At 43.5% G+C, this 26931-nt stretch overlaps 1 protein-coding gene across 1 annotated transcript in view; it reads right to left on the reverse strand.

Moving 5' to 3' along the window:
* TCP11L1 (t-complex 11 like 1) overlaps positions 1-26931 on the reverse strand; it is a 969080-nt gene that overhangs the window by 614420 nt on the left and 327729 nt on the right. Inside the window, exon 5 of the mRNA XM_044059530.1 lies at positions 6750-6970. Coding sequence (XP_043915465.1) covers positions 6750-6970 — 221 coding nt within the window. The remainder of the gene's footprint in view (positions 1-6749; positions 6971-26931) is intronic.

Here is a 26931-nt window from a genome sequence, read left to right on the forward strand (position 1 = left end):
AAGGCCGTTGAAGTGGCTGTAGCCCTGGTGGAATGTGGCCTAATGCTTTTTGGGACTGATTTGCCATGCTGTGTGTAGCAGTAACGAATACAGTGTCCTATCCATTTGGATATAGTCTGCTTTGAGATAGCCTTGCCCTGTGATCCTGCAGCATATACTACAAACAGTTGCTCAGTTTTCCTGATAGCTTTTGTTTTGTCCAAATAGAAGCGTAGCTGCCTGTGTATGTCCACAGAATGCAGAAGTTTCTCCCCTTTATTCTGGGGGTTTGGATAAAAAGTTGGCAAATGGATGGTTTATTTAAGAGCTACACTAGATACCACCTTTGGCATAAAGGTAGGGTTTGTCCTTAGAGAAACCCTGTCCTGATGAAAAATTATAAAAGGTTCCACTGCCATTAATGCCTGTAGCTCTGAGACTCTTCGTGCTGAAGTTACTGCCAGGAGCAGAGCTGTTTTCCATGATAAAAATTTTAGATCGGCTGTATTGGCTGGCTCAAAAGGTGGCAGGGTCAGTTTTTCCAAAAAGAAATCGAGGTCCCAAGTTGGTGTTGGTGCTCTCCGGGGCGGTCTTATGTTTTTAGCCCCTCTGAGGTACTGCTTTAGCAAGGGATGAGAGAATAAAGGAGGATCCGTGTTGTAATGTGCTGAAATGGCAGAGGCGTGGATCTTAATTGATGAGAAGGATAGGCCTCTGTCCTGCATCTCAGTTAAGTATTGTAAAATCTGAGAAATGTTTGGAACAAGGGGATCAAGGCTTTGAGCCTGGTTCCAGGCGCAGAATCTCTTCCATTTTTCTGAGTAAGCTTTCCTGGTGCTAGGCCTCCTGGCCTCCAAAATGACATCCATAACCGTTTTAGAGAGAGGTGTTGCCAGTTTGACTAATGAATCTGCCATGCAGCCAGGTTTAGGGTTTTGAGCTGACCGTGCAGGATCTGATTGTTTTGCTGAGTCAGAAGGTGTGGAATTTGAGGCAAAATCCATGGTGGGCCTTGAGGTAGGTTCCTTAAGATAGGGTACCAGTGCTGGCGTGGCCAGTCTGGAGCAATCAGGATCATCTGTGGTTTGTCTTGTCTGGCTTTTAGGAGTACCTTTGAAAGGAGAGGCAGAGGCGGGAAGGCATAAACTTTTAGGTTTTTCCAGCTGAACAAAAGAGCATCCACTTTCCATGTTTGTTTGTGATAAGTCCTTGTGCAGAATTTTTGTTGTTGGCAATTCAGTGGGGAGGCAAAAAGATCCATGTCTGGGCATCCCCATTTTTGCGCTACCATGCTGAAGATTTGTGGATTCAATTTCCATTCGTGAGGGTCCATGATATTTCTGCTTAGATAGTCTGCCAGAGTATTTTTCTTTCCTGGCAGGAATTGTGCTTGCAGGTGAACTTGGTACGTTAGAGCTGTGTTCCACAAGGTCATGGCTTGCCTGCATAGGGGGTAAGAATGAGTGCCCCCTTGCTTGTTTATGTACCACATTACTGTGGCGTTGTCTGTCTTTAATAATAATTGCCCTGAATGCAGGAGGTCCTCCTTGAAAGCTGTTAGGGCATTTTGAACAGCCAGCATCTCTTTTTGATTGATGTGTAGATGCATCTGGTCTGTGGTCCACTTGCCCTGAATGCATTTTCCTGCCATGTGTGCTCCCCAGGCGTAATCCGAAGCATCTGTTGTTAGAGTCTGCCTGGCTGTGGGTAGGGCGAAAGGCTGACCCTTGTTTAGGTGACATGCCTGTGCCCACCATCGAAACTCCTGCTGTAGGTAGGGAATCATTGGTATTACTGCTTCTAAACTGTGAGAGTGTTGAGTCCAAACACTTTTTAGGTACCATTGTATTTTCCTCATATGCAGTCTGGCATATGGTATTAGTAGTATGCAGGATGCCATGAATCCCAGGGCCTGCAGAATTTTTCTTGCAGGGAGATGGGACTTTTTTTGCCAGTAATTGGAAATATTGAGTTAGTTGAACTTGTTTGTCTGGAGTGAGGTAAGCCATCTGGGTCGTTGTATTTAAGCTGGCACCCAGGAATGTAATCTGTTGTGAGGGCACTAGTTTTGACTTCTTTTCGTTTACTGTTTACCCTAGAGAAGTTAGCAACCTTTTTACAAACGCCAGATGCTGTAGAAGGATGTCCTTTGTCTCTGATTAAATGAGGCAGTCGTCCAGGTATGGATATATATGAATTCCTTTTTGTCTGCAAAAAACAATTACTGGTGCCAGGCACTTTGTGAAGACCCTGGGCACAGTAGATAAGCCAAAGGGCAGTGCAGAGAATTGGTAGTGCATTGAACCAGCTTTGAATCTGAGGTATCTTCTGCAATTTTGTTTGATAGGGATATACAGGTATGCCTCTTTGAGGTCCAGAGTAACAAGCCAAGCATTTTTGCCCAGCATGGGTAGAAGCTGTTGTAAAGTCAACATTTTGAATTTCGGAATATCCAGGTAAGTATTTAGAATTGAAAAGTCTAGTATGGGCCTCCAGGCCTTGTCCTTTCTGGGGACCAGGAAAAGTCTTGAGTAAAATCCTTGTCCTTGTTCTTGCTGTGGTACATTTTGAATAGTTCTCATGTCCATGAGGGCTGAAATTTGTTTTTGTGCCTCTGCCCATTCTTTTTAGCCTTGGTAAAGTATGAAAGTGGAACATGTAACCTTGAGACACAATATTCAGAACCCATTTGTCTTGGGTGATTGTTTGCCAGTTTTGAGAAAAAAAGTGCTAGTTCCCCCCCCAAGGGGGTTTCCAAAAGGGAAGTGCTTGGCATATGAAGGGGAAAGTCATTGTGACTGTTTCCTGTAAGGTTGAGACTTGTCCTCACCTCCTTTTGGGGTTGAGGTGCCCCACTGTCGTTGTCTGTTTGAGCCTTGGGGTTGAGATCTGCCTCTTGGGCATCTGTATCTGCCTCTCTGTGGCCTGTCTGACACTGGAAAGGACAAATTTTTTTGTAGCCAATTTCTGCTAAATCGAGGTGGCTGTACCTGTAAGAAATCCTTGACTGTTTGCATAGATTTAGCTTTATCCTCCATTTTCTTTAACGCCTCTTCTGCCTTAACACCAAACAAGGTATCATGCTGTAAAGCAGCATCCAATAATTTTGCCTTAACATGATCAGGTAAACTCTGTTCTTTTAACCAAGCATGCCTTTGAATCACTGAACCTGAACTGTGGCTCTACAAGAGGCCTCTAGAGAATCAAAACCACATTGCAGAGTATGTTTTCCCACCTGTCCAACTGCATGCAATAAATCCTGCATTTCTTTACAATCAGGAGCTTCTGAGCTTGCAAGCATTTTCTGTTTTAACTGAGCCATTAAATATTGTTGGTACTTAAGCATGTGAAACTGGCAATTTAAAGCTCTTACTGCTAAAGTTGCAGAAGTGTATACTTTCTTCCCTCATCTATCCAAAGCTCTGGAATCTCTGTCAGAGGGTACTGGATTTTTTGCAATGGAAGCCTTAACCCCTTTTGGACCCTGGGAAATAGTTTCTGGATCAGCAGAAGGGTTTTTATAAATAAACTTGTGAGAGTCAGGGACTCTGTAGTACCTATCTGGCTTGGCTGGTGCAGGGGGAAAGGAATTGGGAGATAAGCTGGATTCAGAGAACACATCATCCACAGTATCTAGCACAGGCGGAATAGCCAGGGGCCTGTGCTGAGGCAGTAAAAGGAAATCTCTGAGCCTTTTCTTAGATTCTCAGTAATCCTGACTTTCCGAATGGAAATGCTCACTCATGGTAAGTAAAGTTTCCCCAAAAGACTAATCCTCAAGAAGAGAAGCTGAAAGGATAGATTATTCAGCATCAGACTCCTCATAGGGGGGTAGAGAGTACCCCTGGTCTGAAGTGGAATCATAGGAAATGGAAACCTGATCAGAGGAATCATAGTCTGTATCCTGCCTAGGCCTTTTCCCAGGAGGGGGATGGGAACCCCTGATTAGAGTAATGAGGTCTTCGGCAATTTTAAGCAGCTGTTTCTTAGGCATGGAGGTTTGTCCAGGAGAATGCTGTACTTGTTTCTTTGTCTTTAGTGGTACTTTTGTCTTGGCTGTTGTTTTAATGGTAAGTTGTGAAGGTCTGAAAACACCTTCAGAAGCCGATGCCTGCTCAGTGGCTCTGGACCCATCTGAGGGATTAGTTTCCTAGGTCCAATACCTTGAGTTTCCAGAGGCCTAGTCATCTCCACGTGGGAGTCGGAGGCGGCCTGTGGCTCTGAGGTAGCGGGTGTCAGGGGCTGCGAAAGCGCCTCACTGAGAACCGGTGACTGGCCTAGAACAGGTTTCGTCGGTTTTGGACCTTGGATGTCTGTCTTTACCCTTGTCCTTGTGTTTTTTCGGTATTGCAGTCAGTTGATCCGACGGCATAGTATAATTGAACCTTCGGCCAAAGTAGTGCAAAGCAAAATCAAAACGCCTTTTGAAAGAACGTTTGTTAAATCTAGCACAAAACCGACAACTAGTGACGTCGTGATCAGGGCCTAGGCATGGAATACAGTAAGAGTGGAAGTCCTTATGGGTTATTTGCTTTCCACAAGAAATACAATTATTAACTTTTTCTGACATCGGGCTGAGGCAAGAAAAAAGTTTCCCCAATGGGGTACTTAGCTTTATTGAAGACTTCGGATCTGAAATTTGACTTCGAAAATCTCAGGAGTCGGCCGACTGGCACTTGTGAACTGCTTCTGCTTCGGGCACCGCGCGGCAAGAAAGACTGAAGAAAATGGCATTGGATGCATCTTATATACCCTTGGCGCACTGACGTCAGGGAAGAAGCGACAGCAACAGATGCAGGACCAAGACTTTGGAACTCTGGCCGACTGCGGGACCACCTGACGGCAGGATAACCCAAGTGTGATGACTGCAGCAGTGTAACACGAACATCTGATGCTTGGCACCAACTTGCAATGGCAATCATTGATGCCACTGGCATCACCTGCTCTTGCAAGCAGAACAGAAATATAGTGACTTGGGAAAGCACACACAGAGCTTCACATTCAAAGAGAAGAGAAAGTTAGAGGGAGGAAGCCATCTTACTACTGTAAACATTCTGTTTTTGTTCTAGCACTGTATAGTAGGCCTAGCACTTTTACTGTGACTGCCTTCTGTTGTTAGTGAAACAATATGCTGATTACTGTTTATGTGTTCTAGTAGTCCAGGAGATACAAAGCAAATAGATAGTCTTGTCAGAGGAAACAAGACATCTCCAGGCAGCAGAGTCCATATATATGTAATGCAATGCTCAAGTTCTGTAGTAGTTTAATAAACTTGGTACACATTACTAATCTGTTGTATTTGTGTCACTGTTTTGATTTTATAAGCTTTGTTATTTTGTTTTTCCCCCATTTCTTTTTTTAATGGGATCAGCTATGGTGCAGGCAGTAATGCAGCAAAGGGCACCCAGCTCTTTATTTGCCTCTACGCCTACCACTGGATCTCAGCAGTCTCAGAGGCCTGCTTTTTTTTTTTTTTTTTTTTTTTTTTTACAGAGTGATGAAGGTCACCCTGTGGAAGGCGATGTGGAGGGCTTGCTGGTGGCCTCTCTGGCCACCTCACAGGAAGAGAGGCAAAGGCTCATTGCCTGAGAGTGGTAAGCAGAGGTCCTCCTATGTCGCATGTTGGAAGTCAGACAGTTGTTGAGAAGAGAAGTGTACTAGCAAGCTAGATGCCTGTATTGGCATCCAGGAGTGCTTCCTTGTGTGGCTGACAGTCACATAGCTGTCTAACTCCATCCATCAGGCCACCAGAGGAGGTGTTGCAATAATGTCAGCTAGGGAGGTGACTGACATCTGGGTGGGTTTCCCTCTAGGTCAGTCTGTCAGGCCTTCCACATCCATCCATATCTATCCCATCACTGTGTTCTCCATCCATTTTCTGTAGTCCAAACCTCTCCATCAGCAGCTGCCCACTATCACTCTGCTCCCCTTCACTGTTGTCCTCATTATGTTTCACTACCTACCCTATCAGTCTTTGTCTACATTACAACTGTCTGCTCGTTACCTTGCCTATAACTCTCCATTTTTCTACCCTTTTCATTTACCTTTCTTACAAAAAAAATGGGGGGACCTCAACTCATAAAATATACATGAGTTTCTTTCCACTCCCTAAATCTACTTCCCCCTTCTTGTTATTCTTCTCCGTGTTACTCAGCTTGTTGTTACCTATTTTGACCTGTCCAACTTCCCACTTGTCATCCAACTGACATGAAAAAATAACTTGTCACTTTACTGTCGTGCCCTTGTATGGACTGCCTGCAATGCCTATGTTACAGCTATAAGGTGCTTTGATGCAAGTTTGAATGCACATAGTGTCAGGCAGGTCACTAGCTTAATGCTTTCCCCTGGGTCAGACAACAGCTTATAACAAGGTTGTTCCAGCTGCATGGCTGGCTGCTATTGCAGCTGAAAAGTTTAATTATGCAACTGCCCCATGCTTGACCATGGCATGCTGTCACTCACACATGCCTAAATCTCTGCTGAGCCACATCACTCTAAATCCAGTGAGCTATTACAACATATGGTTGCATTACACCTTTTCTCTGAACAGCTCCCCCTATCCTAGTAACTGTCACTACAGCTTTCCTCTTTACAGTTATTTTAAAATCTGGTATATAAAACTAGAAAAGAGGGAGAATGCCAGCTTAAAGGTTGCACACTGCTGCTACGGTCTTAAAGGCAGGCACTGTTACAACAAAGTAAACATTAGGTCACACACACTGCATTCACAAATACATTACAACTCTATTTTAAAACAAAATGTTTTGTACCTCAGTAATGGAACAATTCCTGTAATGACTCCAAGTTTCTTGACTTCTTCATCTCTAGCTGGTGCACACAATGTTCCCATTATTCCAATGATGAACCTGGCAAGTTTAGAAATGTCAAGAACTCCATTGTTTGCCTCTTGCTTTATCAAATCAAGATCCAAAACCTCATTGATCTGGTTTCTTAGTCTAGTGTGGCCAGGCAGCAAGAATGATAAAAGTGTCTGGAAGACAACAAATGGATACCTATATGTTACATTAAGATCTGTCCATCGGTTTCAAGGCAGATCTCAACAAGAACATAAATGCAAAAAATGTATTTACTTTATGAGAATAAAAAATCTAAAAACAGTCACAATTATTTTTTTCCCTGGAGAAGGGAAAAAACACATCTGAAATACTTAAATCTTTCGAAAAACAAATTACCACAAATACAATGTAAAACAAATTATCCAAGTCCACATAAGTCTACTTACAATAAAACAGCCTTACAAATTACTTTTTAACACATTTTATAATTAAGACAGAAGTTTAATAACAATGGATGCAAATATCTTCCAAATGCCAGAGACCTCCACAATCTATCCCTACTGAATCTGCATAAATAACACTAGAGAAAGAAAAAAAAAAGCCTAACCGAATAGTTTTTTTTCTAAACTTGTTAACAGGGTAAGCCCACAGGCACATTTCCTTTTTGAGAGGCAATCCGGGAGCACTGTTTGGTAAGTGACATGCTCAGAGTCACAGAGCAGGTAATTGCACCGGTATCAAGACACCACAGGACTGTTTGGTAACTAAGAAAAAAGTAAAACCACAAGCAGTTTTCTTAAATGACTAAATCAGATAAAACTACACATTAAAAATGGAAGAGTTGGACATTTCTTACATTCCATTGTGGTTACAGTAAATCCAAGTACAAGATGATACTATTTAACTGCTGAACTAGCTGCAAGTGCTGTTCATTCTGTTGACCAATTTATCAGCTCCTGTGTGTTTTTTTACAACATTATCCTAACTTTTCCAGCCAATAAGAGCTACTGCCTCAACATTCCAATTCACAATGATTGACTTCCAAGATGGCCGGCTGCACACTGAGTAACAGCTTAATTCTAGCTCTCCCAGTGTAAAAACAGAAGAGAAGGCCGGTAAATGATAAGTTATGTACCTACCATAACGTTCCATGTTAGTTGTCTTCTCTCGCCTTCTTTCTTGCTTGATGGGTTCGGAGCCGATCCTCGGCTCCGACTCGGCACTTTGCTAAGCTCGAGAGTCACTTTTACCAGCTTGAGGCAGCCCCATATCCCAAGGAGGTAAGTACCCAGATCTCGTTTGTTGTCTATAGGCAATAACACCTAGCATAAATAACTTCCAAAAGGAAGAAAGAAGGAGAGAAAAAAGCCTGAAGGATGGTTGGAGGACCAGCCCTGTATGGTCTTCATAAGCATACTTCCATATAGAGAGAAAGGTCTGTCCAGGCCAGGGGGAAGGAGGGAGGGTCGCAAGAAAGAAGGCGAGAGAAGACAACTAACATGGAACGTTATGGTAGGTACATAACTTCTCAATGTTAAGTTGTCAATCTCGCCTTCATTCTTGCTTGATGGGACCGCGTCCCTAGCACCTCTATCCTGGGTGGCTCAATGGAACAGATTCTTGAGAACTGTAGAGCCAAAACTGGCTCTGTCCCTGGAGGCCAAATCCAATTTGTAATGGGAAACAAAGGTATGAGGAGTGGCCCAAGTGGCTGCTGCACAAATAGTGTCTAATGGAAGTCTAGCTTGAAAAGCTGTGGAAGTGGCTAAGCTTCTGGTTGAATGCGCTTTAGGTTTCGGGCACAGCTGTTTTCCCCTGAGCTGATAAATTTCAGAGATGACAGAAGAAAGCCATCTAGATAAGGTTACTTTTGAGACAGGAAGGCGTTTCTTGTTATCAGCATAAGAAACAAAGAGTTGATCGGAGTTCCTGAATTGTTTTGTTCTGTCCAAATAATATCTGAGTTGGTGGTGAACATCAAGATAATGTAATTTTTGTTCCGATCTGTTTGAGTAGTTTGGGAAAAATACAGGAAGATCAATAGCCTGATTCAAATTAGTCTTTGAGGCGACCTTAGGCAAAAAGGTCGGATTAGTTCTCAATGATACTCTGTCTTTGTGGAAGACTAAATAGGGGGGGGGGCGAACAGATAGAGCATGAAGTTCAGACACCCTTCTAGCCGATGTAATAGCAACCAGGAATAAAGTTTTCCATGAAAGAAATTTCAGGGAACATGAAACAGCTGGCTCGAAAGGAGGAAGAATCAAGGATGTCAGCACTAAATTTAGGTCCCATTGAAGAGGAGGACTTCTGATTGGAGGCTTCAGGAGAAAAATTCCTTTTAAGAAGGCTCTATAAAGCCTGTGGGACATAATGTTGTGATCTGCGAACCCGACATGAAAGTTCGAGATAGCAGCCAACTGAACTTTGACCGTGGAAGAAGAGGAGCCCGCGTGAAAGATTTCCGCTAAGAAATCCAAAACTGCTTGTACTGGAGCAGTAAAGGGATCAATGTTTTTAGCTTTTGCCCAACAAGAAAAGTGTTTCCATTTGCTAGTATAAATCCTCCTAGTGGAGGATTTTAGGGAAGCTACTATGATGTCTCTAACAGGATTAGAGATCATAGGAAGCCTGGCTAAGGAAGGAAGTGGAGCAACCATGCTGTGAGGTTGAGAGAAAGGATAGACCGGTGCAGCTGACCCGATTGGTGAATCAGGTCTGGCACTGGGTCCAGATGCCACGGCTGCACCAAAAGGTGACGATGGAGGAACGGAAACCAAATTTGTCGAGGCCAATAAGGAGCAATGAGAATCATTTTGGCTCTCAAAACGGTGGCTTTCTGGATTACTTGTGGAATCAGCGGAAAGGGAGGAAAGGCATAAAGAAGTCCCTGGGGCCAATCCTGGGTCAGAGCGTCTCTGGGGGGATGGCCTGGCAGTGGGAAGAGAGAGAAGAAGTCTGGGCATTTGCTGTTTTGGGGAGTAGCAAAAAGATCGCAACATGGGCGGCCCCATTCTAGGAAAATCTCCTCCACTATAGATTGTTTGAGAGACCACTCGTGAGGCATGAGAATAGCTCTGCTCAATCTGTCCGCTAAAATGTTGGTTTTCCCAGGGATATGCGTTGCTACCAGAAACCGATGAGAGGAGATCGCCCATTGCCAAAGTCTGAGTGTTTCTCGACACAAGGGGTAGGACTTGGTTCCGCCCTGTTTGTTGATATACCATACTACAGACATGCTGTCTGTGTGGACTGCAATTGTCCCCAAGGGAAGAAAGCCGTTGAGGGCTTGCAACGTTAAAAGCACTGCTCTCATCTCTAGGACATTTATGTGCAGGTGGTATTCGAATGGTTGCCACGTCCCATGAACCATCCTGCCCTGATAATGCCCCCCCCACCCGATCAGGGAGGCGTCCGTAGTGACAGTGGCTACTGCAGCTGGGGGTACAAAGAGTCTGCCTTGGTGAATCTGGGGAGAAGTAATCCACCAAGAAAGATGATTCTTGCAAATCTGTGTCACCAGTATTTGGTGACGCATCGGAAGTTGTTGGTAAGACCACTGAGTGAACAACATCCACTGAAGAAGGCGCATATAGAAGCAGGCCAGGGGAAGAAGGGTAATGGCCGCAGCCATGAGGCCCAACACCTTTAGAACCATTCTGGCTTGTACTTTCTTGCTGGCTAGGATGATCCTCACGTGACTTTGTATATCTGAGATTCTTTGGTCTGTGAGGGTAGCTGACATCCGAACAGTGTTTAAGTTTGCGCCTATGAAAGTAATAGACTGGCAGGGCAATAAGGAGGATTTTCCGTAGTTGATCGAAATGCCCAATTGAGTGCAAAGATTTATTGTGTAATCCCTGGCTTGAAGAAGCTGATGCCTGGTGGTGGCTGAAAGGAGCCAGTAGTCTAGATACGGAAACACCTGGAATCCTTGACGTCTCAGGTGAGCCGTGACCACTGCCATACATTTGGTGAACACTCTGGGGGCTGTAGTGAGACCAAAGGGCAGGGCTCTGAATTGGAAATGACTGGACCCCAGCCGAAAGCGGAGAAACCTTCTGGAGCGTCTGTGAATTTTTATGTGATAGTACGCATCCTGAAGATCTATTGAGCACATCCAGTTGTCCTTCTGTAAGAAGGGCAGAATTGACTGAAGTGTGACCATTCGGAATCTTGTCTTTCTCACAGACTTGTTGAGTCTGCTGAGATCCAATATTGGTCTCTAGTCTCCCGTCTTTTTGGGGACCAAAAAGAACCTTGAGTAGATTCCGGGCTCTGAATGGTCTGTTGTAACTGGCTGAATGGCTCTTTTTTGTAGAAGTTTTAATATTTCTAACTCTGCAATTTCCCTTAGGCCGGGTGGTACATCTGGAAGGGAATTTGAGTGAGAGAAGGGAGTTTCCTCTAAAGGAATTTTGTAACCCTCGGATATGATCGACTGTACCCATCTGTCTTGAGTGAGGGAAAGCCAGGCTTCTGGGTACAGCGATAGTCTTCCCCCGACTGCCTCCAAGGATGGACAGTCGGGCAACATCTCAGGGATGCTGAAAGGGCTTGTCAGAGAGAGGCTCTCTGCTTCCCTGGTTTTGTGGACCCCCTCTGCCTCTATAGCGGCGTCTGTTATTGTTACCCCCTCTGCCTCTAGGGGTAAACCGACCACGTGTATCCGGCGTGACTCCTTGGGATTTGCGGAACCACATTTTGCCACCCTTCTGTCCTTTAGGGTAAGGTCTAGAAGGGGTGGAAAAACGGACCCCTACGGCAGAAAGAGTCTTGCCGTCCTGCTCACACCTGGTCAATGTTTCCTTCACTTGAGGGCCAAACAAAGCTGACCCATCAAACGGAGAGTTTGTGAAGGACACCTTAAAGGGATCTGCAAAATTACAGAGCCGCATCCAGGATTGGCGTCTAAGAGCCACACCTGTACCTGCGGCCCTATTCGCTCCATCTGCTGCATATGATATCAGTCGCATGGAGGAGTTAGCAATAGAATTAAGGGTTCCTAGCTGCGAAGCAATTTTTTCTTGAGCCCCTGCAGCTGTGGGATCCTGTACTACTTCACCTAGCTCCTTAAGGATGTCCCTTTGGAGTCTGGTGAAGTGACATAAGTAGTTCAGCGAGCGCATAGCAAAGGTCGCTGAAGAGAACATCCACTTACCATACTTATCCATGGTCCTGGATTCCTTATTAGGAGGATGGACAGGTACAGAAGGATCTGCAAGTTCCTTCTTAGTGGCAGCAGCCACCACCATGGCATCAGCAGGGACACCTTTCGTAAGGAATTGCTTGTCCGAAGGGGCAGTAATAAATTTAGACGGCCTCCTAGGAACTGGCTCTACAGAGTCAGGAGCAGCCCAAGCCTTTCGAGCAATAACCTGCATAAGGGGGTCGAAAGGCGGAGACACCCAGGAGGTGGAGGGCCGAGATCCAAACGCCTCCAGGTATACCGACTCATCCTCAGAGGGATTATTGGAGGCCAGTTTCCCCTCTGTTTAAGGAGTTCTAGGATGTCTGAAAAGGAGACATCCTCAGAGGGGGATCTTGGGGATCCCTCCGACTCATCTAAGTCTGTATCTGAAGTGATAGACTCGGGGGAGTCTACGTGTTTCCTCTTACAAGTCCTCTTGCGTGGAGGATCCCCTGACTGATCAGGAGAATCCTCGGAAGAGGGGGTTCTTCCCAGTGGGGAAACCTGGGGCGGAGGATCTCTGGGTCCGGGAGCAAGAGAGATGGCAGAGATATCGACAGGCACCGTAGAGGGAGGAGCTAAGGGAACAGACTGCTGGCTGAGTCCAGTGGCCAGCACACTCTTCATCACCTCGAAGGCTCCCCTCCCAGGGAGGTCCGAGAGAACCCGTTCCGAAGAAACAGGAACTCCAGGGCCCACTGAAAGTGAAGGCTCCGAGGCAGATGTCGGAGCCGAGCTCACCAAGGCCGAGGCTCCAAGGGGAAGAGTGGGGTCGGACAAGGGTCCGATGCCACTCACCCCCTCGGAGGAGACCAGGGAAGCCCGACCACCGAATCCCTCTAAGGAAGGTCTCTAAGAGGAGATAAGAGTAGAGGCTGAGGGAGCAGAAGGGGGGTATCTGTCCCTCAGCCATAGCAGAAACTATTCCCGAAGACTCCAGCTCCAAACTCTGAGGTAGAGTCGAAGGAGGAACTGCAAGGGGGTGTGGACTAATAGTCGTCTGTTGAGACGGACTATGTAGCATCTGGGCCAGTGCCTGTGATTTTAATAATCTACTGACCACCCTCTCTAAATCATGGTCAGAAAGCCTGGATGACCTAGATGATCGGCTCCGATGGCTCCGTTCCGAGAGGAGAGGTGAGGCCGGAGCCGAGAGTATCGGTTCCAAGGAAGGGGACCTGGACCTCTTCCTCGAAGGAACCATCGGAGCTGACGAAACCATGGATGCAGTCGGAGCCGATGACTTTTCGGCACCGACAGAAGGTCTCGATGCATCGGCTCCAGCCGGAGCAGATACAGACATAAAGGTAAGGGTGTTGGAGCCGGTCGGCGCCGACACCGAAGCCTGAGCCACATGGTGGTCGGAACCAATCGGAGCCGACACCGATGTGACCGAACCAGTATCGGCACCGAAGGTTTGTGCAAACCAGGATCGGCTCCAGCCGGAGCTGATCTCGACTCTGAAAGAGTCGGAACCGAGGCTGCAGGCTTAGACACAGAAGCCTGGGCCTTGGAAGACTTGGAAGTCTTACTCGGAGCCGACTTAGCCGGAGAGCCCTCCGGTTTAAGTAGGCCCCTCAAAATCAATTTGTTTCTCCTCCCCTGCAGGACTCTCTGGCTAAAGGAATGACAAATCACACAGGAGTCCTGCAGGTGGAGAGGTCCCAGGCAGTATAAGCAAGAAGTGTGACCATCTGTCAGAGACATCTTCTGACAGCACGAGTCACACTTCTTAAAGCCTGAGACCCTTTCCTTGGACATGGTTGCAGAAACACACACACAACACAGTCCCAAGAAACAGTTATCCCAAAAATAAACAGATAACTAACCTCTCTCACACACACACACACACACACACCCTAACAAGGGGGGGATGGGAGGGGAGAAGGCCTGACTAAAAAAATTAAGGAGTGAGGGATTTTCTAGTCAGAAAGGGACTTAATCTAAACTAAAAACGTTAAATATAAAGTTTTAAGGTGAAAAAGGGGCAAAAACAGTAATATCTAAATCACTTACCAGGAGCTGGCAAAAGGAGGACCTCATCAGCGAAGCGGCAAACGAGATCTGGGTACTTACCTCCTTGCATCATGGGATATGGGGCTGCCTCGAGCTGGTAAAAGTGACTCTCGAGCTTAGCAAAGTGCCGAGTCGGAGCCGAGGATCGGCTCCGAACCCATCAAGCAAGAATGAAGGCGAGATTGACAACTTAACATAAAGAAGTTATGTACTCACCATAGCATTCCATGTGAGTTGTCCATCACGTTTCATTCTATACTGATGGGTTTTGGAACCAATCCTCGGTTCTGACTCAGCCGCTTACTAAAGCTTGAGGTCTCCAACTAGTTCATGGCTCATTCCCTACCACATGATGCTCTAGTGCCTTCCTCAACTCTTGTTTGTTGATGTACTTATACACCTATTTATACTATATATATTCATTACTTTATAAGCCAAGACTAGGATCAAAGCATATCAGATGTACAATTAGGAACCTCTTGATCCTCCAAGATGTCAAAGGCTGGGGGTAGGAGGATGGGACATAAGAATGAAGACAAGATAGACACCTCACATGGAACGTCATGGTGAGTATGTAACGTCTTTATGTGAAATTGTCCTACCTTGTCTTCATTCTATACTGACGGGACAGCGTCACTAGCACCATCTTTCCTGGGAGGCGCTCGGGAGAATATTCCTCAGAACAGTGGACCCAAAGGATGCCCTGTCCTTGGAGGCCAGATCTACTTTGTAATGAGTGGCAAAAGTATGAGGCCTTGCCCACGTTGCTGCTGCACAAATTGTATCTATTCGTAACTTTGCCCTCAAGGCTTGAGAAGTTGAAACAGCTCTGGCAGAATGCACTCTTACTTTGCCTGGCAGTTGTTTGTCTGTTGATTGATAAGTAAATGAGATACTGTCTGATAAAAACTACTTTGTCCAGATGGTTTTTACTGAAAGTCCTTTTTTATTATCTGAAAAGGAAAGAAAAAGTTGGTCGGATTTGTGCAAATAGAAGAGTAGCTGTCTATGAACATCAAGCTGGTGAAGCACGTACTCTGCTTTATTGCCATATTTGGGGAAAAAACACTGACAGAGTTATAGACTGGTTTAGACTGAACATACTTTTGGCAGAAAGGAAGGGTTTGTGCATAGTGAAACCCTGTCATTATAGAATATCATGTACGGAGGTTTGATTGACAAAGCCTGTAACTCCGAAACCCTTCTAGCTGATGTGATTGCTACTATGAAAACAGTTTTCCAAGACAGAAATTTCAAGCTACAAGATGATGCAGGTTCAAAAGGGGAAAGAATTATGCAGGGTACAACAAATTTATATTCCATGGTGGAAGGGGTGGTTTTATGGGTGATCTTAAGTTCGTGCCTCTCAGAAAAGCTTTTGATAGTTTAGGAGACATAATATTCGGGCCCTCATTGCCAATATGAAAATTAGAGATTGCTGTAAACTGGACTTGAATAGTTGCTACAGCTGCCCCCTCATTAAAAAACTTAGCCAAGAATTCTAGAATGGGTGATAGAGGTGCTGAGTAAGGATCAATAAGATTCTGTAAAGCCCAAATTGAAAATCTCTTCCATTTGCTAAGGTATAGTATTCTCGTAGACATCTTATGATAAGAAATCAGGATTTGTTGGACTTCTGGGGTAAAGCTGTGTAACCTGGCTATATTTGGAACCGGAGCAGCCATGCTGTCAACTTCAGGGAGTGAAGAGATGGGTGGAGAGTCCCTGACAAATGGGTCAGAAGGTTAGGCACCGAGTCCAGAATCCAAGGCTCTTCCTTAAGATGGGGCTTCAAGAAGGGGAACCAGATTTGACAAGGCCAGTAAAGGGCTAACAGAATTAGGGTCCTTCCCAGAGTGCTGGCTTTCTGAAGAACTTTGGGTATTAGAGGAAGGCGTATAGGAGTCCCGGAGGCCAATCGTGTAAAAGTGCATCCCTTCGGGACTCCCTCAATGGGGGAAATAAGGAAAAGAAGTTGCTGCATTTTGTGTTCACGGCTGTGGCAAATAGATCGTAGCAAGGCTGGCCCCATTTGCGAAAAATCATTTCCGATACTTTTTTTCTTCAGGGACCACTCGTGTAGCATCAGAATTGCTCTGCTTAGTTTGTCTGCTATCACGTTGGATTTCCCCAGGATGTGCGTTGCTACTAGAAAGTGCTGGGAGGATGTCACCACTGCCATACTCTCAGAGCCTCTTGACAAAGGGGGGAAGATCTGGTTCCTCCTTGTTTATGTACCACACGACTGACATATTATCTGTCTGTATTGCAATTGTACCTATCAGAAGAGGGTCATGAAATGCTTGCAATGCCATCAGCACTGCTCTCATCTCTAGTACATTGATGTGCAAATGAGGCTCGTGGTCCTGTCAAGTGCCTTGGACTGTTCTTTGCTGATAATGCCCCCCCCCCACCCTATCTGGGAAGCATCCGTGGTCACTGTGGCTACCAGAGTAGAGGAGGAAAACAACTGACCTACCGTTACTTGGTCGGAGTGAAGTCACCAACAGAGGTCTTTCTTGCAGGATTCCTTCAGTGTTATGTAGTGGGACATAGGAAGTTCTTGCATGGACCATTGGGTGAATAGGAGCCATTGGAGGATTCTCATATGTAGTCTTGTCAGAGGAATCACATTTACTGCTGCTGCCACAGTCCTCAGTACCTTCAGGACTGTCCTTACTTGAACCTTGGTTTTGAAGAGGAGGTCCCAGATTTGAAGTTGAAGAGTCTGCACCCTGTCTGATGGAAGTCTGACTATCATTGTTTTGGTATCTAACTCTGCGCCTATAAAAAACAATATGTTGAGATGGCAATAAGGCAGCCTTTTCATAATTTACTGAAATTTCTAGCAGAGCACAGAGTTTCAGGGTAGTGTCTCTTTCCTGAATGAGTAGGTGCTTGGTGGTGGTGGTCAGGAGCCAATCGTCCAGATATGGAAACACCCGGAATCCTAGACGCCTCAGGTGAGCCGTGACTACTGCCATGCATTTGGTGAACACTCTGGGGGCTGTATTGAGGCCAAAGGGCAGAGCTCGAAATTGAAAGGGACTGGCTCCCAGACAAAAGCGCAAGTGACTCCTGGATAGCCTGTCCATTTTTATGCGGTAGTACGCATCCTGGAGGTCTACAGAGCACATCCAATTGCCTTTCCCTAGAAAGGGAAGTATTGACTGCAACGTGACCAACCGGAACTCTGCCTTTTTCATTGACTTGTTTAGTTTGCTGAGATCTAGTGTGGGTCTCCAGTCTCCTGTTTTCTTTGGCACTAAAAAAACCCTTGAGTAAGTTACAGATCCTATCTGGTCTGCGGGGACTGACTGGATGACTTTTTTTGTAGAAACCTTTGAATTTGTAAGGTTGCTTGTTCCCTGTGACTGGGTGGAACATCTAGGATTTTCTTTGTTTGTGGAGGTGGCATGAAAAAAGGGATTCAGTAGCCTCTGGATATGATGCTTTGTACCCACTTGTCTTTTGTTATTTTTAGCCAGGCTTGTGGGTACAAAGATAAGCAACCCCCGACTGCCTCCAAAGAGGGACAGGTGTACATCCTTTCAGGAGCATTGAAAGGGCTTACCAAACACAGATTCCCGGTCACCCTGACCCCCCTGCAGTGTGGCCGGCGTCTTCCATTATTACCTCCTCCTCTGCCCCTGGAGGAAGGTTCATCCTGTGTGTCTTGAAAGGCCCTCTGGGATTTTCGAAACCACATTTTCCCTCCATTTTGACCCTTGGGATAGGGTCTAGAAGGAGTGAAAAAACAGACTCCGATGGCAGACAGAGTCTTTCCTTCTTGTTCACACCTGGCTACTGTTTCCTTGACTTTAGGCCCGAACAAGGACGAGTCATCAAATGGGGTATTAACAAAGGATGACTTGAAAGGTTCCGCAAAATTACACAAGCGCATCCAGGAATGTCACCTAAGGGCAATTCTGGAACCCGCTGATCTGCTCGATCCATCAACTGCATAAGAAACAAGCCTCATGGAGAAGTTAACTCCTGAACTGAGGGTGGCAAGCTGTGAAGATACTTTATCTGCTACTCCCGCAGCTACTGAACCCTGGAGAGGATCTCCAAGCGCTTTTAGGAGATCTCTCTGCTACCTTGTGAAATATGTAAGGTAATTCAGGGTCCAAAGAGTAAAGGCCGCTGAAGAGAACATGCGCTTTCTGTATCTGTCCATCGTACGGGACACTCTATTCGGGGGATAGACAGATGTGGAAGTCTCTGATAATTCCTTTTTCATGGCCGCCACCACCACCACAGGATCTACAGGGACTCCTTTTGTTAAAAAGGTTTTATCATCTGGAGAGGTGATGAATTTGCTACGCCTCCTAGAGACAGGTTCCACTGTGTCAGGAGACTCCCACTCCTTTTGACAAACTAACTCCATGAGCTCGTCGAAAGGCAGAGACATCCAAGGTGGCTGAAAAGCGAGACCCAAAAGCATTCAGGTACATGGACTCCACATCAGAAGGGATAATGGGCTTCCACCCACCTCTCTGTTTAAGGATTTTCAAGATGTCTGCAATAGACATCCTCAGAGATTGACCGTGGGGACCCTTCTGACTCCTTGAGGTCCGTATCTAATGCTACTCCTTCCAGGGAGTCTAAATGCTTCTTCTTACATAAACGCTTCTCTTCTGAGGGACCTCTTTGGAGGGGCATTCTAGAGAGGTTTTGGAAGAGAGAGGCTCGCTCAATGGGAGATCCTGAGGCTTAGGGTTTCTACGCTTTTGTGAAATCATCTATGCATTGGGGGATGGAATGCTTGGATCCGACAGTGAGGTTGTCCACGGGGACAGAGCTCTCCTCATAGCTGCAAAAGTCCCCCCCCTCCCATAGTCCGAAGAGACTCCTTGTTCCAAAGAATCAGAAGATCTACTCGGCACCACAGGGGTTGGCTCTGAAGCCGAGGTAGGAGCTGAACTCACCTGAGAAGAAGCCCCATTTTGGTCCGACTGTCCTCTCCGGACCCGACTGGTGAATGTTGGCTCCTAGACACCTCAGATGGCACGGAGGTAGTCAGAGCAGTCAGAACTGATGAGCCTGAAACAGATCTTGGCTCAGACAGCTCCACCACTATGATATGAGTTCCACGCATTCTGGCTCTGAAGCCACCGCTGGGGGTCAAAGGAGGAATCAAAGATAGGGGAACGGGACCAGTCAGTTCTGAGCCTCTCTGGGTCGGCTCCGACAAAAGTTTGACTAGCACTGGTGTCCTGAGCAGTCTCTGCACCATGCTATCCACATCATAATCAGATAAACCTTTGCAGGATCGAGAGGATGGAACAGACATTGCCAATTGTAATAGTGGCGACCTGATTGTCGGACAGACTGGCTCCAAAACAGGGGAGTACCACCAGATCAGACACAGATGGAATCGAGGCAGGAGGTCTGTCATGATCAGATTTTTTTTTGTCACCGTCAGAGATATCCTAGGCACCTTAGTTGATGGCTTTGATGTTTCTAAAGAGGTTGAAGATGATCTCTTGGAGGTTTTGTCATCAGCAGTAGATGAATTTGAGGTACTTTGATCCTTTTCCAAGGCTTCAGAAAAAGAAAATTTTATCAATCCCTTTAATATTAATTTATTTTTCCTCTCATGGAGGACACTGGAGCTGAAGGAGTGGCTTATGGAGCAGGATTCCTGTAGATGAACTGCCTCCAGGCAGTAAACGCACTCCAGATGTCCATCAGTAATGGACATCTTCTGTGAACATTTAGGACATTTCTTGAAACCCGAAAGTTTTACTTCTTTTTGCTGTTTGGATATTGTTTGGCACTCAAACACACAATGAACTACCCCTCTAATTTAAACGGGTGTAAAGTTCTCTAAGTCAAATGAGCCTTAATGTAATTCACCTAGAAAAAAGGCGCACACACACACACACACACACACACACACACACACACACACACACACACACACACACATTTCTAGTAATATTGAAGCTGACGCTAAGGTAAACCCAAGTTACCGTAATCCAAAAATTTCAACAACTACGAAGCTAAGTACACAGAAACTATTTATACATATATATATATATATATATATATATATATATATATATATATAAAATCCTACTAATAGGAAAGCACACAACTATTTAAGTTCTATCTAAATCCTACAATGCTATGAAAAGAGCAGAAAAACACACTAAATATCACTGCAAACGGGATAGGGTATTTACAGGCCTAACAAACAACGGCCCAAAGAATACACACTCATAACAGGTGTAAACTTGAGTACACTCTCCATAAAAAAGGGGGGGAGGAGCTAAAGGGATATATATATATATATATATATATATATATATATATATATATATATATATATATAGATATATATAGATATATTGATATATAAATGTAAATATATAGATATATATAAATAAAAGTTTAAGATTAAAATTTAAACTGTAAAACTCTAACTTGAAGAGAAGTTAAATAAAGAAAAAAAATGTTTATAACTTAGCCAGAGCTAGTCGTACAACCTGATCTGTTTCAGCTGCAAACAAGACCTGAGGAAGGCATCATGGGATAGGGAATGAACCACAAGCTAGTTGGAGACCTCGAGCTTTAGTAAGCCGCCGAGTCAGAACAGAGGATTGGTTCCAAACCCATCAGTATTGAATGAAGACGAGATAGGACAACTTCACATCTTGTGTTTATGGGTAAATTTTAGTAACTGGCTACTAAGTGTATTGCCTGGATACCAGGAAAAATTAAATACCTGTAAAAAAAAAAAAGAAAGAAAGAAAAAAACAGCTACAAAAATTGAGGAAGAAAAACTGACTGGAGAAAGTTCTGCAGCTGTTCGTCAAAAAGCAATGCAATCGCCAGACATGAATTCTGGTAACCTACAAGAAGATACAAGACAACTGCACACAGACCCGGTTAAAATAAACACTGATGAAGTACATCAACAGAAAAAACAAAAGGCTGGAAAAAATGCAAGAAGCTTTAAATAGCTATTCAGATTAAGTGATAAAGCTGCAAAACTCAAGAGGCTGAAATGAAGAAAGGGCTGGCTGAATATGAGACTGCTCAGAAAGAGATGTTTCAAAAAATAATATAATTAGAGGACAGAGTATATATGGAAAACCTGAGATTTTCAGCTATACCAGAGAAAATGGAAAGAACAGACTGCATTAAATTTTATGAAAACACAAATAGCAATTGGAATGATATTCCACAGTCGTTGATGTTAGTTGAAAGGGCACATTGTGTATATGCTCCAAAACTGTCTATAAGAAAACAACCTAGACCTTTCATACTAAACATGCAATCCTACCAGCAGAAGGAATTGATTCTGACAAAACTGTGGCAGAAGGACAAAGTACTAAAAGTGGGAGACAGCAGTGTGTTTGTGGAAAATCATTACTCACTGTACACCAGGCAGAAGAGGAGCAACTTTATTCTACTATTCAGGGAATGTCAAGATGCAGGTGTGACATTTAAACTGCTGTAGCCAGCTGTCTTCAATGTATTCTTCTCTGGAGGGACAAAATAACTTTTTTGATGAAGTACATGCTAAAGACGAAATACAAAAGTTTGTCCAACAAAAAGTAAGATGTGAAACAAAAGGAGATTCTGCTTTTCGTTCTTCTGGTAATAAAAATCACACAGACTGTTCCTGTGAAATCTTATCCAATGTTTCAAAGGAAAATGCTGGAGAGAAGGAAGGGAGCACCAGAGCTGACTGGAAGAATTGAGAGCACACTGGAAATGAAGCAGAGACAGGATCTGGGAGATGGAGATGAACAGGAAAAAAAAACAGTAACTTAATGTGGGTTGCAATGCAATAACTATATTTGTGAAATATGACAAAGGAAAATCTGGAAATACTGGACTTTTCAGAATTTGTTGGGCTTGTGGGAGATCTAAAGCATATGCCCTACTTTATGTCATTAATGTTCAGAAAAGTGCTTTACGGATGGGAAGAGGAGGGAGAAAGTTAACTGTAAGTAAAGATTTTTTTTCTTAAATAGTACTATTTTTGTGGTGTGCGGTAATCATTGCATGGTACAAAGTAAAGTTTTCTTAGTTATTTTCAACTGTAATGGGAACTGTAAACAGGTGCTGCTGTTCTTTTCTTTCTCCCTTCGCTCTTTCTTCTTGTTCAGTTTTAAGAAATGTAGGTACTGCAATGTAAAAGAAAATGCCTGGTTAAAGTATGACAAGAAAAAAATGTATGTTCTTTTCCTCATTCTTGCATAGGGGAATGACTGGATTAAGGACCTTAGATTGATCTGGTAACAAGTTTTAAGAGAAAGCAACTAAATGACAAGGAATACTCAGTATTATGAGGCTTTTTCTAGAAAATGCATGTCTGCTTAGTAGTAATTCTGCAGTCGGTCTTCATGTTTCCATGAAAACAATCTGATACAGAGAAATTGTCTCCTTGAAGACATGATAACCAGACGGCCAACCTGATAAAGTGAAACTGGCTACAGTGTGGTGGAGAGTGACTACAGTGTGGTGGAGAGTGATTGGCTGAGGAAAAAAACAAGAAAAGAGAAATTGACTAGGACATAATGTTCTCTGAAAGCATTCAGGGATTTTACCACCTGGGAGATAAAGCTAAGACAAAACCAATTAGCACTTAGCAGAAGCGCAGACTGTACCATGCCTTTTACCATGCATAACCTTTCTTTTAGGTCAACTCAAGTCTATGAGTGTAGCTGTCACAGTTTGAGACTTTTGTTCCTACTGGGAGGATAAAACTTCAACATTTGAAGATGTACATAGTTTTGCCTGTTAGTATTAAGTTAATAGTTTTTTTTGGGGGGGGGGTACTGGAGATGTGTTTGTTTTTTGTTGGAGGGCTTTCAATAAAGCAAAAAAGTTTTCTAAGATGTGACATAGGCTCAAATGGATATGACAATAAATAACTGTATGAATGTTCAACCTGTCAAACAGTATGCATAAAACAAAAGCTGGAGCTAGACATTTAACAAAATAAGTAATATACATAAAAGGGCAGGAATAATAACTTTTTAATGCAGTGATGCCTTCTGTAATGTCTTTAAATGTCAACGGTCTCACAGCTAAATACAAAAAAGAAAGAGTACTGAACTATATTAAAAATGTAGAGTACAAATAGCTATGTTACAGGAGACACCAAAAAAGAACTGAAAATGTGAATTTGATAAATAAAGGTTTTCAGGATGGTTACTCAGTGGAATACCTGGGACAAAGAAAAAGAGGAGTACTTGCATTAACTGCAAGAGGAGCTCCAATAGTGACAGAAGAGGATAACAGACATAATTAATGGCAGATTTGTAGTCCTAAGGGGTTACTGGCAAGGGAGGAGGATTGCACTGGCATGTATTTATATTCCACCTAAAACTGCTATAATGGAGCTTAAGAAAATTCTGCGAGAAATTATCAGTTTTCAGCAAGGAATATTACTTAATGGTTGGGAATGGAATTTGATTTTCAGCAGTGAAGCTGTGTCTGGGGGGGTGCCCAGAAGGGAAAGTATAACAAAGGAGGTTAGACATTTGGAGAAATTTATAAAAATATTTGTCATGGAAGATGTGAATTCAGTAATAGGAGTTGAGTGAATTTACATATTATTCCCCAAAATATAAAAACTAGGCTAGGCTAGACAAAATTTACATTTTTACTTGAAGGTCTTCATAAGCACCCAATAACTATTTCAGATAATGCGCCAATAATAACTAAAATAAAGACAGGATAATGAAATAAAAATGAGACACTGGTGCTTTCCCACCTATCGGTTGAAAAGGGAAGAATTTAAGGAATGGGTAGTGGAGATTATTCAGGAGCTATTAGGACAGATAGAAATTTATTCTAAAAATATAGCTATAGACTAGGATAAAATTAAGGTGGAGTTTAAAAATAGGGTGGAAATAAAAGAAAGGGATTTATGGTTAAGAAGCAACAAAAATTATTTAGAGGGACTGACAAATGTTAACGTATTGCAGAATAGGGGAAATCTCACAGATCAAGAAGAGCATAAATTGCAGAATGCTAAACAGAAAATAAGGGATTACCTCAATAATATGCACAAGTTTAGAAAGATTGTTGGTAAGCAACTGTTTTTTGATAACACTAGAGCACAAAAACTTTTAGCACGACTCAAGCAACAGAAAGTAGAAAGGGCTGTTGCCAGGCTTAGAGAGCCTAAAATAAAGAAGGCAACAAGAGATCCTGTAGAGGTATTAGAAATTTTTTGGAAATTCTATGAAAGTCTGTATAAAACAGAGAAATACAGAAATCAAGAAAAGATACAAATGGAAATGTTTATGGAATCATTAACTATGCCATGGTTAGAGGCAGATGAGGCTCAATTACTAATGGTTAGGACTGGAGGAGATGAGATAAAAATTGTGATGTACAACAAATCTATGGGAAAGTCCTCCGGAATAAATGGTATTCCTGTGGAAGTCTAGAAGCTAGGAGGGAAAAAACTGAAAGATCTGTAAGGTTTTGTTTAACAGTATTTTAAGCGGAGAGGTACCAACATCCTGGAAGAAAGCAGCGGTAGCTGTAATACCTAAACAGGATAAAGATCCATCAGACTCAAACTCATAGAGGCCCATTTCAATAGTAAACCATGATTATAAAGCGTTCATGTCTATAATGGCTAAAAGAATGACAAAAGTGATACAAAATTGATAGATATGGATCAATGTGGTTTTGTGGAAGGGAGGCAAACATTTATTTATTTATTTTTATTTTACATTTGTTTACCGGGCTAGTCCATCTGGATACATATCCATTTTCAGCAGAGGCCCGGGGAGAAAAGCTCCACAATAATCTTACAACACATTGATTTACATACAGAATAAATTCTTGGTAGAAAAATATTCATAGAGACAAATTAGACATACAAATAAATTGACTAATTCGATGATATGCAATTAACAGAAATATGGATTCATTAGAGACAATATACAGGAGGAGATAGAAATTTTAGGAATCTAGAGATATATAAGAAGAGAGAGACCATTAGGGAATGGCATGAGGGAGAAAAGGGAACTTAAGAATTAGTCCGGTTTAGTACAAGGACATAGCCAATGAGCGTTAAAGAATAATTTGAGATTAGTTTTGAATTGGCTGAGAGAGGTAGCTAGTCTTAGGTTATTTGGAAGGGAATTCCATAGTTTTCCAATGGAATTGGCATAAAGAGCATCGCCACCCGAATTGTTAGATTTCGTCGTTTGTACCAGGACACTATTTGAAGAACGAAGGCTATTTAGATTGGAGTAGGGGGGTCAAAAGTTTGTTCAGTTTGGGGGTTTTATCTGGTTCCTTGATAATTTTAAATGCTTCAGTAAGTTGGTTAAGCTTGAGAAGATTGGGTAGTTCTAACCAGTCAAGTTTTCTTAGATTGAGGCAGTGATGAGTACGGTAAGGCTCTCCTGTTACAAAATTGGCAATATGGTTATAAACTACAGAGAGTTTGTTAAGCTCAGTTTTTTTGAGGAAGGAAAGTACCGGAGAGGTGTATGGTAGGGTAGAGAGAAGGTGAGTGCGTGCAATGGTTAGTTTGGTATTGGGAGTAAGAAAGTTCTTAATTCTATACATGGAACCAAGTTTCTTGTTTACTGTCTTTATAGTTTGACTGATGTGCATGTCAAATTTGAGCTTGTGGTCAATAGTGACACCTAGTAGTTTGGTATTGGTGACAGGCTCAATGATGGTCCCGTTAGTGGACTGAACGTGGAAGGCCATATTATTAGAGAGTGGAGGGTGTTGCCCTAAAGAAGTGGCTAAGGTGGGGAGAATTAGTAGTAGCTTCGTTTTTATTGGGTTTAGGATAAGTTTCCGTTCGGTGAACCATTTTTCCACTGCAGTAAAGCAGTGTTGGGTGACTTCCTGGAGATTATGCAGAGAAAGACCAGAGCAGATCAGCGTAGAGTCATCTGCGTATTGAATGCAGGTGGCTTTGGGAATGACTGAATGGAGATTGTTTATGAATATGGAGAAAAGAAGGGGACCAAGTATTAAGCCTTGGGGAACTCCTATTGTGTTAGGTAGCAAGTGAGATAGCTTGCTTTGCCACTGAACTGCTTGTTGTCTACCAGAGAGGTAAGCATTAAACCAGTTTAGGGCCAAGTTATCAAGGTGAAGGTTTTCGAGGGTATGGAGTAACAGTTGGTGATTGACCATGTCAAAGGCTTTTGACAAATCAAGAAATAGAGCAGAAGTAATTAGTTTGTTGTTACGGTTGCTGTTTACTGAGTCGACGAAGGAAAGGAGGGCAGTGGTTGTACTATGATGGGGGCGAAAACCATGTTGAGTTTTGGACAAAAGATTGTTTAGGGTGAGATAGTATAGGAGTTGTTTGTGAGCACATCTTTCCATTATTTTTGCTATTGGGGACAGTATTGCTATCGGTCTGTAGTTAGAAGTTTCCGTGGAGGAGCCACCCTTATGAAGAGGGATGACGTAAGATATTTTCCAAAGAGAGGGGATTGTGCCCTCTGTTATAGTTCTGTTAATCAAGATTGAGATGGGGCAGGCTATGACATCTGATGCTATTTGTAGGTATTCCGCTGGGAGATGATCAGCCGATAGGGTGGATGGTTTAAGTTTCTTCAATAGGGTTCTAATATAGGAGGTGGACATTGGTTGAAGGTTAAAGGCGGGTGGAAATGTGCCAATAGCACTAGTAATGGAGGAGGAAGAAGAAGGTAACTGACTGGCTAGTGATTGGATGGTCTCGGTGAAAAGAGAGTTAAACGTATTAGCTACTTCTTCAGGATCTTTACCGATAGGTTTCTCGGGGGTGGGGGTAGAGTATTTCCCAGAATGAAGGAGGTTATTGAAACCTGCCCAGAACTTCTTAGGGTTATTCTGGTGTTTATGCTGGAGGTGACAGAAGTAGTTCTTTTTATCCCGGGTGATGTCTGATTTAGTAGAGTTTCTGAGCTGCTGAAATTTAATGCGATCTAGGGGTGCTTTCGTGGATCT

This window comes from Protopterus annectens, chromosome 17.part0 (genome assembly GCF_019279795.1).
Source record: "Protopterus annectens isolate FY-2018-M chromosome 17.part0, PAN1.0, whole genome shotgun sequence".
NCBI lineage: Eukaryota > Metazoa > Chordata > Ceratodontiformes > Protopteridae > Protopterus > Protopterus annectens.